This window comes from Larimichthys crocea, chromosome II (assembly GCF_000972845.2).
Source record: "Larimichthys crocea isolate SSNF chromosome II, L_crocea_2.0, whole genome shotgun sequence".
NCBI classification, from domain to species: Eukaryota; Metazoa; Chordata; class Actinopteri; family Sciaenidae; genus Larimichthys; species Larimichthys crocea.
Genome location: NC_040012.1, coordinates 7,642,738 through 7,662,482, shown reverse-complemented (window position 1 = coordinate 7,662,482; position 19,745 = coordinate 7,642,738). Strand labels below are relative to the sequence as shown.

The window sequence follows — 19,745 nt, the reverse complement described above, 5'->3', positions numbered from 1 at the left end:
AGGATGGGGATGTTTCATAGAGATATTCACCAAATACAACCATGACCCCCCCCCAAAACAAACGGAACATTTTTCAAAAAGTTTTATTCTTACCTTGAGTGGCAATATAGTGATTTGGTCTGTGGTAGCCCTGAGGAGAGAACAAAAAAAAAAGGAAAGAGAAAAGAACATGAGTCACTTCACTTTCACTTCCCTCCTACCTGTGAAAAAGACCAGCTGTGGCGAGGCTCAGGAAAACTTTGATATTTAATCTGTTTTCCCGATGCAGGCTGACCCCTGCATGCAAACTAAGTTTATCTCTGTATCACAAACTCTCAAACAATTCACGTTGCATACGCCGCTGCGCAGAACAGATTCAAACTGCACTGAATCCCGGTTAACAGCTGCTTGCTACAGCAAAAATTAACATCACCGCTGCTCCACCTTAACCGTTTTCTGAGAAATGTGTGCGCCGCCCTCCAGAAATCCTGTGCATAGTCAGGCTGCCAGCTGTTTTCGCTACTGTACACCCATTCAGTTCTTTGTTTCTGTGTGTGTGTAAAGAGCAAGCCTGAAATCTAGTGATGGATGCTGCAGGATATAAGATGCATAAACACTCTCCATCACACACTCTATATGCGGCACACCTCTGGAGTAAGCAGCCAAAGTGTTGATAATCCCCAAGATACAACTAACAGCACTGATCTTCACAATAGGCCCCTAGTCTCACGGATTACTCTAATCCCTTCAAGTTTTATTTGTCCAATTCCTTGTCTTCTCTCTAGAGATATGAGGCAGGAAACAAAACATTAGGACTTAAAGGCTCTTCCCAGGCCCTGCCTCCTCTTGATTGTCTTCTCTCCCCCCCCCCTCTCTCTCCACCCACCCCTGCTGCTCTGCTTATCTCCCTCATATTCAATTTAACTTGGACTGTGATTAACGCTCCTCCAATGAAGGGAGAAAGACACAAAGGATATTTTGCTCACTCTCTCTCTCTCTCTCTCATCCACAGGGCTCTTTCAGCTATTCAACTGTCCTCCATTTTTAATGACTTCTTTATCTCTGGACTGAGGAGGAGATTTGTTTGTGCTTTCATGTAAGTTCTGTCAAGTAAAGTGGAGGCCCAGTACGCCGTCGGATTAGAGAGGGAGAGACAGGAAGAAAGGAAAGGCCCTGACAGTGACTGTCAGGTGAGTAGAGCTTACTATAAACGGACCGGCGGCTTTTCAGACGCACGATAACATTAGAGCGTTTCCTCGTGAACGACACAAAGACATAAACGCAGGAATGTCCATGTTGAAATTATTAATTGAGCAGGCTTTCTTTCCTGGGATGTGTAAATTACTAACGGAGAATTAAATATGTGTTATGCTCTCTGTATTTTGCTGCATTGCTTATTACAATGATCATTTGCATTAATTCTTTTCACCAACAGTGTGTTGTATGTTTAAATATGCAGCATCAAATTGTTTTTTGCCTGCAGGCGTAAATTTGTATTTTCAGGCTGAATATCCTTAGATAGCCCAAATCTGGGGCAGCAACCCTATCACCTAGAAAATACATTTATATACTTATTTGCTTTACCAAATACACTTTGGAGACAACTTCCTCTTAGCGAACGCGTAGCATCCTCAGGTTACACAAAAGTCAGAGAAACTAGAGGCTCCACATTTATTCAGTTAGTTGTTTGGTTACTGCATGATAATTAATGAGTGAAAAAGTTGCTGATTATACACAACTAATGCATATAAACTAAAAAACCACAAGGGTCATCATTAGCCGTGTATTGGTACCTTTCTCTCATTTTTCTTCTTACCTCTAAATAGAAATAAATTAGCCTCTGGTCAAACTCCTCACCGCTCACGTCAATACTTGTTGAAACTGATTTGTTTAAAAGGGTCAAAAATCTAAATAGTTGGCAGCAACTGTTGTAAAAGTCACTCATATGTCAATATTTGGACTGTGCACGTTAGTTTCAGGTCATGAACACTTGCAGGTGGTTGAGGGAACGATGGTGATTGGCAAAAAAGTGAACGTGAGATGAGAAGTCAGCTTTTGCACATTTCTAACCACGACCACAAGACCCCAAACTTTCCATAAGCTTAACCAACATCAATTAATATTAATTATGCTTTACTTGTCAGGAGTAGCTATTAAAGGAGAGACTATTAAAATGTGTCGACGGTGGACGGTTTGAGGTAATGTATGTTCTATACAAACAAAACTGCAAACATGTTTTCTTCATATGTTCCTTCTACAAATTAGTTGCACTTGAATGCACATGTTTACAGGGTTAGGGGTACCTGAGTGACTTGCACATGGTCTACTCTGTGGCACATCACTGCATTACTTCAGTGCAGCCAACAACTCTTTGCACCAAGAAAAAACTCTGCAGACAACAGGCTATTACACTATAAAAATACTCAATCAGCTGCAGAGAAAAGAAACATACCCGACTGGTTCTGCTTACTCGAAATAATCTGCAGTATAATAGAGTACAATAACAAACACTGTGGGAAATGTTCGACACATAAGAGTTTATTGGGCAGGACAAGCTTCTAGATGTGTTAAAAAGCTTTCTGAAGAGCGAAAACATCATTACCCATCTGCCTGCATTTCTACTAAGCACTTTTTCAACGAAGCTGGCAGAGCAGTGGAAATCCTTTTCAATCAGGACCCTCTTTAATATGCGTATATTCTTATCTTATAATGGGGGCCTGTCTATTGTAAGAGTCTTCTCCGCGGCGCCCCTTTTCGCAGCATAATGGGCCATAAACTGAATAGTGGGAAAGGTAAATAATTTAAGCCCCCTGCATTTGCCGTGGCACACCTTGCATTATGAATTTATGTTTGAAAGCGTAACAAGAGATTACAAATTACCACATTAGAGGGGCGGGGGGAAGAGAAGATGGGAGACGGAGTGAGAGTTCTCTCTCTCTCTCTCTCTCTCTCTCGAGCAGAAAACCACTTAGGAAGTCAGGTACATCACCAGGCCATTACACATGGAGCGGAAGCATCTGCTCAAAGAGGCCAATGAGCTGCTGTGACTGGTCACATCCTGCTAGTAACACTGCTATCAACACCGAATCGGGTCAGATCAGGAGGTTCTATATTGTGCGAGCTAAGTGGAGCTGGATCTGTTTTCAACGATAGGCATGTCTCACGCCACTTTTTAATGACTTTTACCCACTGTAAAGGTATGCTCGAGTGGCTTTCCTGTGGTAAGACGTACAACAGAACTCTCTTCAGATAAATGCTGCGTGTACTTTCATCCACTAGTCCCTCCAACAGCGGAGGGGGAAAAAGCAGCTGCTCCACATGGAGTGTCCTCACCAGAAAATGTCTGTTCGGTTGCTTAAAATGACCAGACATTGACAATGATTGTGCAAATAATGACTGTCCTCTTGTGGAAGTGAAAGGCAGCAGTTGTATGATTTTGTTATCAGGTTACAAAACATCTCATGGAGGAGATTGATGTGGATGGTTAGTGTACAAAGACCTTGACACCGGAGAGCAATGTTCTTTTTTTACGACGACGGCGATCTATTATCTCTCTAAGCTCAACCAAGTGGTTACCTTAAATTATACCTTAAAAGCAGCCGACCTGAATCATTTGTGTGATAGCAGTTGATGACATTGTCATTTAGTTAGAAAAGGTTGTTGAATCTTTCTCTTGAACTTATTCCAAGCTCATTTCTATCCATTTATTTGCTTCTCCGTGATGTTCAAGGCACTGTATTGTGCTCTTTCTGTGCATTCCGTGATGTTCAAGGCACTGTATTGTGCTCTTTCTGTGCATTGTCTATTCATTTTTTTTCAGTTTCAGCCATCGCTCTAACTTTTTAATGAATTAATCATCCATGGAACTTCTCTCTTTTGTTCTCTCTTTTTTTTTGGTTCTCATACTGTTGTTCAAAGAAAAGTCTAAAAACTATAACCTCAGTTTCCCCTGTGTGCTGGTTTGCCTTTTCTCTCTCCCAGCACTGTCAGCCTCTGATCTTCATTCCTCTTAATACATCCAATGAATAGAGTGATACAGCAGTCCTCTAAAGTTGAGTATAAAGGCACCGTGTGTGTGTGTGTGTGTGTCTGTCGTGCATGTGTGTGTGGATATGATGGGCAGGCAGCAGGGGCTGTTTTGTCCCTCAGGCCCCCCGCGACGTCTGCACCAGCGCCCTCTCTCTCCCCGAGAGGAAGCGCAGTGACCTTTGCGTTGGTGGCGCTGGCTGGTGTGTGTACTTACATCAACGTAATTTGCATTAATGTAATCGGAGCTCTGTTCCCCCTCCAGGGCCTGCAGCCTGACACGGGAGTGATCATCTGGAAGAGAGGCAGAGAGGAAGAAACCGGCGTTGAATTAATCATATTAACGAGGGCAACAGGAGAGGAAAAGGAGGGAGAGGGACAGACAGTAAAACAGAGGAACGGGGGGGAGGAGAGGAGAGGAGGACCAGACTAGCATCATACTGTGCCACGAATAAAAACAGAGTTGTAGAAATGCAACATGGCTGATGAATGGCCGCTGTCACGTGACTGAGTCTGTATGACACACGTTATGACGCCGCTGCCCAGTTTAAAACCTGGATGAGGCGCATGAAACTCGCTCGATGGAAGACCTTATAAACTGTCATTTGATAGTTAATAAGGTCAGCAGTGAGAATGAAGTGAGAACATAATGCACTAAATAACAGGCTAAACCACAACACAAGTACTTTGAATAAGGACACACACGTGTAGTTGGACATGTCAGTGAAATGAAAATGATGCAGCCGTGACTCTAGATTATTTACATATTCAAATATCTTGTTATATAATTCAACTTTAAAGTCATTTTTAAGAAAATCTTTAAAGCTTTTCCTGCAGAGAATAAAAAAAAAACTGTCCAATCAGCATTTCACAGCTAATTTTGTAACGTGAAATTCAACATTTTTGTAAACATCGCAGAGGCTACGTTGTTCATGTGACACAACGCTGTCAGGGCTTATTTCTCACAACTGAAAAGACGCTGCGGGAAGATGAATGTAAAAGTAGATTGGAAAGGTCAAAGCTGCTCTCGTTGGCTGATAATAAAACTCTGTTTGAGCAGCTTATAGTTATCCAGAGTCACAAGCCTGGCCAATAAATCAGCCTGAAGAATGGGAACGGCACACAAAAACTCATGAGTGCTCAGGAGGTGCTTTGTACACACATGCAATAATATTCCCATATCGGTTCTTCATGCGGTTCTCATCCTTCTTGGCAGAGTCCCACGGAGCAGACTGTCCTTCAAAAAAGCTCTGAAAAGACAGAAAACACAAAACAGAGAGAGAGGAAGGGGGAGATGAAATGTGGTGTCATGTGTGAGCACTCTTAAATGATAACCAGACTAAAGAACACAGCATTCCTCTTTCAGCTCAAAAAAAAAAAGGGAACATTGGCAATAAAAAAGAAGACACGGAGAGAGAGATATTCACATCATTATTAGACATGAGACACAGAGAGGATGGTGGATCCCGGGGAGCTGTGTCAAACAGCAGAGCCATTAGGGCAGAGGCGGCGGGTGTCGTGCTCAAACCTCTCCCCCTGCGCCGCTCTGCCGGGCGGAGCCACCGCAGCGGCTGTCTGTCTGTCTGCCTCGTCTGAAGGACTCAATCAGCTCGTTGCGGGGAAAAAAAATAAAGCCAGCTCATCGTCTGCAGATCAAAACTTCTCCTCTCAGATTACCCTCATGAAATATTTATCATCTCTCGCTGGGGAGATTTCCATTCTGATGGCACACCAGGCACAATTAAGCCAAATTATGAAAATACATCTCCACTGCCAGTCCACCGCTGTTCAGCAAAGGGCGGGCGGGGTTTGGCTCCAAGCAGACTAGCCTGGACAAAAACATGTTATTGTTCTGGCTTTTTGATAGGCAGCTAATGCACATTTGAAAAGTCAGCTAATACATTAAAAAAAGCGCAGGCCTTCTGCGAGTAAAGATTCGAGAGCATTTACGGGACGTTAAACAGATTGTTCGAGTTCCTTTCAGTGTGGATAGCCAGTCTGAGAGAGTAAGACGCTTTGTCTTCAATCATCAGTGTTCTAGGACTTGATGGTTTCATTCATCTCGCTGCTACAGCAGGCAGTAGGCCGTTTGTCTAGCAAAATAAAAGGTCTCTCCGACACGCCACAAGGACATATTCCTGTATTAAGTCCTAAGGATTAGTGATTTCACTGAGAAACAGCTTTAATATGCTAAAAATATGTCCCATCCTTCCAGCGAAGATGGAAGCATGTCTCAGAGACGGATTATATAGGCCTCTCCCCTCCTGTGGCAGTATGTCTTGAGTAAATTCACCGGGGCCAATGTCGTTCCCTCTGTCACTCTGAAGGATAAAGGTCTAATATCAAGCATCCGGAGACAAATCATCTTCAAGCCGAAAGGCGTTACCTGGCAACTTTATAACACTTCTCTCTTAAACTGAGTGACCCTGCCTGTCTCAGACGCTACAGTCTGACTCCTCTGTCAGGCTGTTTGGATCCTGAATTCAGGGGGAAAAAAAGGCTAATTATGGTGATAAAGCAGTTCCCAAGAGGGTGAGATTATATGAAGGCTCTGAATTTAAAGGGTATATTTCCATACTGGGAATAATTAGCTCCTTAAAATTCATCAGACAGTGATTGAAAAACAATGAATGGCTCCACCTGTAAAAACTATTTTGTAGCAAAGGTCGGTGTTGTACTTAACTTTAGTGCATCTGCGGGTAGTTTTTCACCATCCTCAAATTATGCCTGCTGGCTCAGATCCAACTTTCTATGTTTTTAATTACTGGCTACCTGCTGCACTCCAGTCCCCAGCCCAATTTATCTGCTATGCTGTTTTTTTTCTTTCCCCCTTCTGCCTGTAACCACTTACTGTAAGTGAAAAACATAGTACTTTTTGTGTTTTCAATCAGCATGGGAAAAACCAACGTACGGCAACAACAGAGTACTTGACACCATAGCAAAGAAAAAAAATAAATAAATATACAAATAACACCAGGATGGAAACAGAAAGAAGCAGCATTGTTTAAGGCGAGGTGCTTCTGAATTAATTTACGGTGTGAGAAAAGGAGACTCATTCAGATTGACTAGTGGTTCATTTGTGGTTGGAGCTTATAGAGAGTTTCAGGATTCTCACAGTAGGCTAGATGCAAGACATGACCCTCCACATAAAAAACAAGCTGAAAACAAGTGAAATACAATGACAACATAACATTTAAGAACTTGTTCTCTGCCCACTCAAACGTGCAGAAGAATCCGGACATGCATTGTTATAGTTTATAAAGCTTTGGCAAAGTATACAACATGCAAAGTGTCAAGTGTTTTGCACAGTCCTTTTGTCAGGGCGTTTTCCAGTTAGCAGTCAAATCACCTGTTTGGTCTGAAAATGTAAATTAGCTTTCTTATTTGACTGGTTTGGCTATGAGATAATAAAATAACACACTAATGGATTTGTTGACCCACACCTTCATTTGAAATGAACTTGTACAGTGTCAGAAATCGCTGGTTTGAGTCCAACTTTTTCATTCTGGCTGTTTGTTTTAATTATACTGAAGAGGTATGCTTCTGAAAAGCTTTATAACAAAACATCATGTTGTGGTGATATTATGGATCTTAATGTTCTTATTATGAGAAAAAAAAACATTTCACAGTGACGTTATAAAGACTTGACATGACAAAATTAACAAAAAAATGTCACTTTTTTTCACACATTTCATCATCTGATGTCAGATGCTTTGGTAACTTTGCATAGCCTCTGTTGGTAAATGCCCTTTTCAGACTAAGATCATAGATGTGAGATGTTTTAATCCCACAGGGCCAACATAGCGCCATCAATCTGTCAGGTTTTATGATATCAGCTACAAAAAAAACAAAAAAACTCACAAATAACCAAAAGTAATAGCTTACCTCGTTTATCTGATCCAAAGTTAACGTACAGAATAACAAGAAGCATGGGTCAGAGAGAGATATAGTACAGTGTAAGTCAACAGCTTTAGAGGTGCACTAGGCTCCAATCTCATCATCAGAAATAAACGGTTAAAAAGGGCATTAACCTTAAGACAGATTGATATAGAGAAGACAGCAGTGGAACACAACATACAAATGAATCGCTCTAGCCAAGTGAGAATGAGCTCCGTTACACACTATAAGCATCTCTTTTGAAAAAGGCTGCGGACGGCTAGTTGACAGCAGGGGACGGGGGGGGCCAGTTGTTCGTTACGGCACTGGTTCATTTTGATTGATTGTTATGCATCCACCCAATGCCGGACGCATGAACCCAAAACACCTATATCCATAATGGATTAGGCCCGGAGGGCAGCCTAAAGCACTCCAGACCCTCAATGATCCGATGCTGCAGGTAGCAACGGGATGCTGCATTATTTAATTCTGCAGTCATGAGCGGGAAGTGGGCAGTTAATTACTGATAAATCTGGCCCCCCCACACATAGTAGAAGTTCGCAGGGAGGTGAGGGAGATGAGGAGAACGAAGGTAGGAGGTGTAGATAAGTAAATTAGACAGAGGACAGATGAGCTGCGGGAAAAGTGTTCAGAGGGTGAAGGAAAAGATGGGATGCAAGTTAGGAAGGAGAAATTGAGGATTGGTGATAAAGACATAAGATGTAAGAATAAAGTGGCAATGCTATCAGGGCCAGTGTGATGTCAGATAAGATAAGCTGAAGCTATAAAGATGAGAAGAAGAAGAAGGAGCAGTTTGAAGCCGGTCTGTTACTACGTGGCATCGGGGTGAGTCGAGGCTGGCTGGTGCTGCTGCTGAGGGACAGCGAAGAGCCTGGACCGCCGCCAAGCCTCTGCCAGCCTACTGCACTAATGACAGGAAATGAGAGTGATGCTCTTCTGGGGCAAAAATCTTTTGTTTTGGTGTCAGCGAAAGGCATGGTGTCAGATTATGAACGCTGCTGTGTGACAACGGTCTTAAGAGAGCAGCAGGCTGCCATCGCAGGAGCCTAATCGGACCCGATTCAGAGAGAGGAGGGGGGGGACACGGCTAACACACAACTGGCTGTTCCTTACACTTTCTGTGTGTGTGTGTGTGTGTGTGTGTGTGCAGAAGGGGAGGTTTGTATTTGATGTTGGGGGTTCAGCCTCCGAGGGGAACTGAGACAGCAGCATTTGACACACACACACACACACACACATGCACGCACGCAGAATCGCTGCAAACAACAACGAGGAACAGATGAACAACAAAACGAATCACACCGTAAACACACTGAGACGGGGTGCATTAACAATTTATCGTAAAAGTGCATCTGGGGAGAAGCAAAACAGTTGTGCTGTGCGGTGCAGAACAGACAGACAGAAAGAGAGAGAGAGACAGATGCAGAGACAGAGACACAGATGAAGCCTTGTATTAGACTGATGAACATTTCAAGAATCTCTGTGGAGATGTTACGAGTCTATCACCAGGCTTTTTGTGCGTTTGCAACCTTTACAGCGAGGGGGAGGGCGACAGCTGGGTTGCGTCCCGCCTACCTCGTACTCCTCCTTGAAGCCGTAGCCCTCGGCGCACTTCATCTGGGTGATGTGCTGGAGGAGGTCGGCGACGCGGATCGCCGGGTGCAGCTGACCCGTCTGGTACGGCACGTCGACCGGCTCCCGCTTCCTCAGCGAGTGAGTGTGCGACTGCACCAGGCTGCTGGTGTCGCTGCCCATGTTCTGGCTCTCATCTGTGGGAGGGAGACAAAGACAGGGGACAGGCCAGAGCAGGTCAGGATGGAGAGGCAGGAGCTGGCGTTGGGAGATTCATCCATTTATTCTTATAAAGATACATACGGGCGACATAATGCTTCGAAGCAGTAAATGGCAGTGGTGTTTTAGAAATGTATCGACATTTAAAAGTTGATTAATTTGCTCAGGTGTCGTCAGTCGCACCGGTTCGTATCTCGCTTACACATTAACAGATGGCACATTATCTCATTTACTGTTAAGCATTATGTCACCACCCTCCAGATTGACAAACAACTCTCTAGTAATCTGTTTGTTATGGATGGTCACAACAACACAACATCATTGAGTAATAGGATGAGTCATGTGGTGGGAAGGTTCAGGTCCATCTGTCTCAGTGTGTGGCTACAAAATGTTTAATATTACAGGCCTTACTATACTGTAAGACTATAGGCCTATAGCCGTTAAAATACGAGGCCTTTAAGTGCTTAGACTGTTAGCATTTAATATGGCTACTGTCAGAATAAAAAGGTGGCCCTCGACTGCAGGAAACAGTGTAGAGCGATTGTAAAAATCCACATGAAGATGCTGTAAAACAACAAGTTTACTTTTTATTCTTCTTTTTTTTTGTTTTTTTTGTTGTTGCTGCTGGCAGTACAGTATGCCGGGGTTTGGGCTGCAGCTCATATCTGAAGAGTCAGAGTGCAGTCCAGCTCTTTCATACTGTAATCCAAGTCAGTGGCAGACATGAGGCACAGATGCTGTGGGGGAGCCAGCGGACGATGGAGGGTGTCCAGAAAACATGAAGGAGGGGAAGGATGTGAGAGGGAAGGGGTGGGAGCGTGGGGTGGGGAGGAGGGGCCACAGTGAGCATGTTGCAGCAGGCACCGTCAGAAGCATCACACAAGACACAGCGTGGATTCAACCCCTGCCACCCCCGGTTATTCCCCCCCCCTCCCGAAAAATGAAAAAAGTCAAATAAATCAAACCTAAAAAAAAAATAAAACAACAACAACAAAATAAAAATAAGAAAAACAGGAGGGGAAGCGTAGATGGGAGGAGAATGCATGAGGTGATGCTGCCAATGGGGCCACTGTACGTACTTTAACCATGCTAGACTAATGGTGGCTTGGTGGTAACGGTACGGAGGGTGGTGAGATGCTAACATGTCCACTGGTCATGCAATAAATGTCGTAATGTCCATGTCAGAAGCAGCCTCTCACTGTCGGCTTGCTTTCTGAGTAAACACCACCTCCTTTTTTTTCCCCCCCAACCCAGGGCCCACTTGGGAAAACTTACCATTAATGGGCACTTTTTAGATAGCAGATACATAAGAGGTTATGTATGTAAAAAGAGAAAGAGAGGAGAAGAGAGAGGAGAGAGGGGATAAGCAACAATACAGCATGAGAACCTGTTACAGTAGTCGTGTGTTTTAGAGCTACGCTATAGGGCGAGATCACATGCCTTTCTCTAGTCCAAACTGCCTAGATAGAAAGCCTAGTCAAGAGGGAGGGGGGGGGATGTTGAGTGGATGGATGGGGCAATTTCAACAGTGCAAGACAAAAAGTAAAAGAACAAAACAAGGAAGTCATGGATTGTAAGGGAGAAAACTAATGGTGAAATACTGGGATTCTTTGGAACAAGCTGTAATTGTTTCTGATCTGTGACTTGCATTTTTTAATGATGCCAATTATTATTTTTTTTTTTGAGTATTCTGACATTTAGAATTTCGGTCTCTAATTGCTATAATTATATTTGCATGTGCTGGTGTGGCGACACCTGCATTTATACCATTTCTCTTCTTCTACTTCTTTTGAAATAAGAGTGTGCAATGAAATCAAAAAAAACATTACCAGTCCTCTATGAGCTAATCAGTTTTGATCATTAACCTCAACTGATGAGACAATGCTGTGACTGAACGTGTCACAACTGAAAGCATGTAACCTTTTCTGGCTGCCGCAATTTCATGTTAATTGTTCCATGCTTCATTAGATGTGGAACTAACATAAGCAGCTGTCACTGCACTTGATGATGAAAGACGCCGCTTTAAGTTGCACTAATGTGAAGAAATATAAAGCCCCTGACATGAAGTTGTGTACTTGTAAATACAGCTCCGGTGCTTGTGGTGGAGCTGGAGTAGAGCTGCTTATTGCATCTTTCTTCTTGGCCTTGAGTATTAAATTATTACAGTTCTAGTGCCCCACTTAGTAGCTACATCATGTGGTCCGCTGGTATGAAAAAAAAAGCGCCTGCTCGTTTAAGATGCTGCACTTTGGGTTGCTCTGCATATTCCACAAAGGCCAGTAATAATTAACAGGAGAACAAAATGCTTTTTTTTTTATAATTCTATTTTATCACTGAACAGGATGAATAAACACTCGCAGAAAAAAAACAAAAAACAAAAACAAGTAGGTCACTAGCAGTTAGCCAAAGGCAGGGTGGGGTGGGGGGGCGACATTAAAAAGAATAATAGAAAAGGTTGTTGTTTTGGAGGGAGGGAGGGGAGTTAAAATGAGTAGTGAGGAGAGAGGGGAGGGAGGGGAGGGCAGCACAGCTAATGCAAGACTTTAGATGTTCAGACCCAACGCATCCCCGTTTTGGAAATTTGTGGTGAGGGGTGGGCTAAGAGAGAGCGTTTTTTTTGTGGTTTTCCCCCCTCACACTGTTTAATTTCTGTTTCGTGTCTCAGTGCAGCTACCAAGGCTTCAGCACGCTGTAGCCCCCCCACGTTTGCCCCCCCTTAGACACTCCTCCCCCCACATCCAGTCCACATGTCTGTCCATGCATATGAGAGGTCAAACATGTATGTGACATCACACGCACGACACGCAATGCGGATGGGATGGAGTGAAGCCAGCCTCAGCCCAGGAGAGCCCCCCCCTCGTTTGACGGAGGGGAGGAGAGGGAGAGGAAGGAGGAAGGGAGAAGGAGAGAGGGAAGGGAAGGGTAAAAGGGGGAGAAGCGGCAGGCAGGTATGAAGGTGAGGAAGCCATCTTTAGTAAAAAAGAGCCAACCAAAACCAAAAATGGGAAGAAAAAAAAAATCTGTGCTTTTTTTTTTTTTTTTCTCTGTCCTCACAGTTAAGTCTTCAAACAGACATCTCATGAAATGTGATTTTCTTCAGTGTAGAAGTAAGAATAAATAATCAACAGTAATGGGAAAAAGAAAATGTGTCTCACCTAAGATAGCAGTTGGCACAAAAGGATCTGCTCATACCCCCATAACAAGTGCAGAAGTTGGAGGAGGAAAGAGAGTTTGCAGTAAATAAAAGATAAATCCACAAATAAAAAAAAAAACAATCACAAAAAAAATAATTAAATAATGGGACAGTTTTTTGGTTTCTTGCCAAACAGCATAACAAGAAGAAACCAGAAAACCTAATTACACACTAAGTTTAGTTGATTATAAATCTAGCTGCCCTTTACTCCATCTAATCAATGAGCTGTAATCTGATTACATAAGACACACAATTATGAGAGAAGTTTTAATTGAACGGCTAAATTCCATCTCGGTGAAGTGATAGAAAAAAACTTTGTGTTATAAACCAGAGATGAAGCAGTGTGTAAACCCATCAGAAGTCTATTTATCTGCCGTCTCATTTGTGAAAGCGGTTTTCTAATTTCTAAAGCACATATTAACTTCATGAGGTGAATTCAAAGCGCACATTACAGCATTAGTCTGTACTTTATATAAAAATGGAACGTAAAACTCATTAACACTTGTTTGAAAACACGCTCTTATTCATTTACTGTAACACCTTTGCAGGTTTCGTGAGACATTCTGGTTTCACTCTACATTCTCTCTGTTTATATAGTGAGCACTTCTCTGTTGACATACAGGATTAGCGTGAGGAGTACAGTGTGTGTTTACCTGGGTAGTAGGAGTTGGTGGGGATGGAAGTACTGAGAGTGTTGGCTTTGGGCAGTGTGAAGGAAGAAGGTGATGATCCAGCTAGAGGCACAAAGACAGAACACAAGGTAATCAGCAGCCTAATGGTGAAGAGAGTTTTCCGAAAGTACAGTGAGAAAATGTGTTGTGAACTGAACATAAATAAAAATACAAAAGTACTGGAGGTAAGGAGTTCAGTTCATTTTTTCCAGCTCCCTTTGTGTTTATCACCTATTAAACGGTTCTTATCCTGCATGCATGGCATCCTTTTATCCAGCACAAACTCAACACAAGCTGTAAGCCTGACTTCCCATTTACCACGTGTAAGAAGCTTCCAGGAACCCATAATACATACAAAATTAAACAGGCTCCTATATATATGTGCAAATCTTTAGTCATAATAATCACTCAAAACATATGTAAACATTTTTAACATGTAAAAACAAATACAAACAGGACAAGGAAAGAATTAAAGTGTAATATGATGTTATTTTCTTTCAACTCATTTTTCTGTTTTCTTTGATTGAAAGTGCATGAATGATTGTAAATCACTGAAAATTATGTTTCTAGACATAAAGGTAAACATGGTTATAAATTTTTCAGATCCTTTCATTTGTGTGTCAGTGTGTGCATTTTACTTCAGGATTGAACCAGACAGATTTAGTTTTGTCTGCAGTAAAGTTTACCGAGATTAGACACCATGAACCAAACCATGCATACAAATTTGACTTTTCATTTGTGATAAGAAATATGCTTATATAATATATATCTTTGTTAACTAATCTGACAACAACTTGTTATAATAAAGATAATAATAGTCCTTTGGTCTATAAAATGTAAAAAAAAATTAACATATTCCAATCTTAATCATCTTGTTTTGTCTCCAACAGTCCATAACTCAAAAAGATATTACCAAAAATAAAGAAAACCAACAAATATTCAGAATGGTAGCTCTGATTTTTGGCATTTTTGTTTAAAAAAAGTATCAAAACAGCTACGCATTATCTTCCAGTTAATCAATGAGTTGAATAAAACAATAATCAATAAACCGTGAACAAATCTTTACTACTACTACTTTTACTATCAAAAATATTAATGAGGCAGCAGAACAGTCCCTGTCAAAGTTGTTTTGTTTATGAATTAATTAACTTATTTTAACTACTTCATACTGTTGGGTATTTGAATTTATTAGGGTACAACATGTTTTACTAGACGGTCACATGATTTGTGAGCAAAGTCACCTGGAACTGAAACTAAAGCAGTGGAGTAAAAAAAGTGGAGCAGTGTAAGTATGAAGCAGCATATCAAAGCTACATGCTTGAGTAAATAGAAGTTCAGAGTGTATATTCATATGGGGGATAGAGTAAATGTCAGTTCCCCGCTGGTTTGTCATCTTAAGGACTCATCACGCAACATCAACACAGCTAACTGTCTAATAGGGTTTGGGTTATGAGACTGACAGCCATGATGTTTTGAGCCAGAATGACACAAGTGACAGTCACATAAGGTCGTTGGGAGCGTGAGAGGTATTCGACACAGCATTGAAGGCATTACACTGATAGGCGGAGTAAAGAGTAATGCATTTAAATCATCTGAGCTGGGGCCAGTTTTGAACATCCGCACTAACAGACAGTTAATCAAGGTCAGAGCATCTTTGGGGCTCATCCCCTGCAGGGGTGCGGAGACAGAAGCTGCTGTGGAGTTTTAATCTGATGGTTTTGACTGGGATTATACCAGGTCAAGCTCTGGGTGCAGACTTAGCTGAGCTGTCCATCAACAAAGTATTAACTTTAACCTGGGACGGAAAAAATGAACGGGCTGCTGCACCGGAGCACATCTTGTATGTGTTTGTGTGTTTCCTCTGTGAATTGGAGGCGGTATGGTGATGAGTGTTAAGACCTCACGACAGACTTCTCAGCCTGGATTATTGATCAGAAACACCAGACCCCCTTCAGGCTATTAGCACTTTCAAACAACAAGCGTAAAGTGCAGGTGTCAACAACAGACTCCCAACAGTAAATTATTAACACTGCCTAACTTTACTTTTAGTTCATTTAACAAAAATTAATTAGAGAAACTCAATAAACTTAAAAAAGGGAATGCATAAAAAGGGCAGAACAAACCCTCGAGGGCTTGTTAAGAAAGATGAATCTTCCTCAAAATCATATCAAAGTGTTTCCCATCAAATCAAAGTGAACTCCGTTGGAAGTGTTTTAAAGCAGTCGGCTCCCCATTGACGAACAGTGCCGCTGCTAACAAAGGGTCATTTTTTCAAAAGCTACAAAAATTACTGTCAAATCATTCGCTCGGACTCAATAAAAGTGTCAGAGCAAGGCGGGAACTGAAAAACAAAGAGATATTTTGATCAATTTTCAACACTAGTTTATGCAACTGGATGTGGTAAAAGATAAAATAAAATATCTTTATCATGGCAATAGAAAGAAAAGTCATACGGACACTCTTAAAATGTTGAAAGTTTATCTAAAAAACAAGATTTCCGTCTTGACTTTTTAGGTCATCCCTGTCTCACCTGACCAAACAAACTGCTCGGTGTGTGTGTGTGTGTGAGTGTAAAAGGCAGGTAAGGATGACCTGACGCGGCACCGTCTTACCTCGGCCGTTGAGAGTGAGTGCACACTCGCTGCGGCCGTTGAGCGTGAGCGCACACTCGCTGCGGCCGTTGAGCGTCAGCGCGCACTCGCTGCGGCCGTTGAGCGTGAGCGCGCACTCGCTGCGGGTGTTCAGCGTGTGGTTGTGCGTGTCCATGAAGGACAGCGCCTCGTCACAGTTGGTGCCCTGCTCCGTGTAGCTCTTGTCCATGGAGTTGACCATCACGGTCATCTCCTGGCGGGTGCTGTTCAGCGTCTCCTTACGCTTCTTGGCCAATTTCCTTTATAGGAGGAAGAAATAAAAGATAATCAGACAAAAACAAAACAAAAAAACCCCACCAATGACCGTGCTTGAATTGATCTGATATGATGCTGATAGCGATGACTCATAGATGTAATGAGATGGCTGAGCTAATGTGCTCCGAGCTGTGGTCACATTAGGTTTTATTAGGCTCCAGATGCTTTTTCAAGCAGTGAAATATAAATCTTTGAGAATGTGGAAAGGTGTGACACCCTAACCCAAATACATCAGTGGCCCTGATGATTTAAAATTAGCTATAGTATTTGGGGGCGGAAGAATTAGAGTTGTTGAACGGTGAACTGAAACAGTCAACCTGCTTTTATTGACCTACTTTGAGTTGATGTGCTGGAGCCTACAAGCAATCCGTTCCTGATCAAACAACCATTAGAGCATTGTGTACGGAGTAAACTCACGCACACGTGCACATGTAATGCACGCGCGTATCCCTGACTGATTCTTATGTAAAAGCAGCTGCTGAGCTCACACCTCACCTGTGCTGACTGAGACGCTGGATCAGATTCATATTTTGTCCCACAATGGATATATTCATGAACATATCAGGCAACACTTCCGGTCTTGTGACCCCGTTGCTTGCTGTTCGTCTCCGATCAAAAACACAAATCCAAGAGGTTACAAGCTTCTGTTGCTGTAGCTGCAGGCTCTGCAGCAGCCTTCCCATCGGAGACAAACACTGTCTGTGTATGAAAACACTGGTTTTATATTGATGTGTTGTGTTATCTCTAGTAACATTTAGTCTGCTCTCATCGATATATAAACAAGGTGGACTAAAAGTGTAATGCAACACGATTCAACAGCACCACAAACTGCAGCCTGGATTGCCAAAATGATCGTGAAGTTAATCATACAGATGATAACCTGAAGGTAGGATTTATTGCAGGACTGTAGGTGTGTAAATACTAATGAATAAATTATTTATTAATTATCCCTCAACCAGCTGAAACACGTCCTTGGGTGACCAACCATCTTTTAAAGTTTAATTCCTTGTATTGTTATTGTATCTGACCTGCGAGATTGTGATTCATGCGAAATCGTCTCTATGTGCAACATTGTATCATCTTAAAAACAAGTTGGACTGCGACTGAGGAGAAAGATTTGGAAAGTTTGAGTTGAAACAAGTTTCACTCTATTTTTTACCAACCTCTGACCTTGATGACGTGTCCTAACTCATCCCCGAAGGGCTACCCTGACCCTGACCTCTGACCTCCTCCCAGAAATAGGAGACATTTCCCCCACCACGATAAATAATGCATCACATCATCACTCGGAGGAGTTAACCCTCCATCACTACGGAAAGATGGCAAACAGCTTGAGTGGGAGCATACTGTAGCTATATGCACGCCGCTGCTCCGTAGCTGGAGGGGGAGCGAGTGGTGTAAGAATTAACTATGGCAGCCCTCACACTGATCCTCACACTTTGTTACTCTCTGTGTGACCCCTCTGCCTATTTGAATTGCAGTCTCTATCACGGACAACTGCTGTCTAATGATGCACTCCTGCTGCGTTGTTTTCGCAAATCTCCTCTGTTTATTCAATTTTGTCTCTGTCTCGTGCCATATGGCAACAGGCCCCCGCTGCCTTCAAACAGTCATTTGCTCTGAAGGCCGCGACGTGAGGCTAATAGTGGATCCGTTCTTCAGAAAGCAAAGTGACAAAGTAGTGACATTTTCATCTGCCGGACCCACTTTTTGTCTTTAATCTGCAATTAGAGTCGGGAACAAAATGGCATTTTCCGTTATAGCTTCATATTGTAATAGAGAGGAGTGAGGAGCGAGGGGGGGGGGCTGTATGTACCCCAGGCGATATTAAGACTGATTCGGCACTGTGTGCACTCATGGAGAAGACTATTAAGAACCACTATAATCCAGGTTTTAATACTGTATCACTGTTCTTATTTCTGCGTCTGCACAACTTGGATATCCGCTTCTGCTGGCCCGTGTAACAGCTGAGGCACGAGCGTTACGAGATAAACGAGGCTGCGAGGACACCAGTGCCAAAAATGAGGAAAGCACCAGCAATACTGGGATGTTTGCTAGGCACCGTGGGTGTTAGATGAAGATTAATTGGCACGCTATTCTCTCCTCATTTGTAAGAAGGGAAAATTTAATGATAGATGACTATATCACAGGGTCTGATATGCCGACAGAGATAGTACGAGGAAGAGTACAGTAAGAGTGTTTGTGCGTGTTGATGAATGTGTTCATTTATCATTTCCCCTGATAGTCAGCGTAGATAGTGCAAAGCTGCAAATGGAAAGACCCCCCCCCACCCCAAAAAAAATAAAAAATAAAATTAGGACTGATTGCTTGCAGCCATGCCCGACAATAAAAATCACACATTTCCTTGAACAGCACTGAATGTGCATATGAATGGGATGATGCAGACAGATGGCAGAGGTGTTTGTAGAAGTAAAGACTGAGCAAACATCCGAGGTAACTATAATAGGCAACTCTCATTAGCGGGACTGTCTGCAGTTCAGTACGTGACAGCCCTGGCATATCTAGGATCTTAGTAAGCCGAGCTCCTAACGCCACGAGTTCAGCGACAACAAAAAAGGAAGCTGCACGGCGGATTGTATGTCTGCGTACGTTTGCCAGAATGTCTGTTCTGTGGGAGGTGACGCTGCCGCGACTTCTAAAACAGGAGCTTCAAAAACCTCGAGCTCAGCATGGTGGGCCTCATTTCAGCACTAGAGCAGCCTAAACCTTGTGACACTGGGACAAAGAAGGCTTCATTAGACGATCCACACGCACACACACAGCCACGGCGCACTGGTGTGTGCGTGTTACATGACTGACGCGCAGCTGGGAGGGGCAACAGAAGCGTCTTTGATTTAACCCAGTGGGGGCATTTTATCACTTGTTTGCACTGTGTCTCATTTCAAACTTTAACGCATTCTTCTCCTATCTTATGTGTATTTATTTACCAGCAGGAGAAACGGCACGAGAAATATTTCTGAACACAGACGCTGTTCGATATCTGCGACCTTGATTGCTTCATTGATTCTGTAACAATGTTTCTTTTGTTTAACAAACAATAAAATAAAGATTGTCCATCACAGCGGTTTTCTTTTCCGTCTATCCAAAGACGTGAATGAATTGTATTAAAGAACAATCATGAAGAGCCGTGTGCGCTCTCACATGGCGGATGATTAGTTAGAATCCAAGTTAGGAACATTAAATTTACTGTAAATAATGTTGGGAATTGTTGGAGAAACAGCCTCAGCCTGTATTATTGTAACTTTACCCAAGGTAAGATCT

At 42.6% G+C, this 19,745-nt stretch overlaps 1 protein-coding gene across 13 annotated transcripts in view; it reads right to left on the bottom strand.

The window, feature by feature from the left end:
• The window catches only part of LOC104934399 (protein tyrosine phosphatase receptor type M), a 152,020-nt gene that overhangs the window by 24,153 nt on the left and 108,122 nt on the right, over positions 1-19,745 (bottom strand). For 4 of the 13 annotated variants that reach the window (XM_027290370.1, XM_027290379.1, XM_027290375.1 and 1 more), the window contains 9 exons: positions 16,170-16,447; positions 13,540-13,620; positions 12,849-12,875; positions 10,969-10,980; positions 9,478-9,671; positions 7,891-7,899; positions 5,168-5,255; positions 4,223-4,299; positions 94-130 (listed from right to left, as the gene is read on the bottom strand). In XM_027290370.1, the coding sequence (XP_027146171.1) occupies positions 94-130; positions 4,223-4,299; positions 5,168-5,255; positions 7,891-7,899; positions 9,478-9,671; positions 10,969-10,980; positions 12,849-12,875; positions 13,540-13,620; positions 16,170-16,447 (803 nt within the window). Of the gene's footprint in view, positions 1-93; positions 131-4,222; positions 4,300-5,167; positions 5,256-7,890; positions 7,900-9,477; positions 9,672-10,968; positions 10,981-12,848; positions 12,876-13,539; positions 13,623-16,169; positions 16,448-19,745 lie in introns of all 13 variants that reach the window. The other 9 variants (XM_019257785.2, XM_027290410.1, XM_027290383.1 and 6 more) reach the window with 6 other exon arrangements.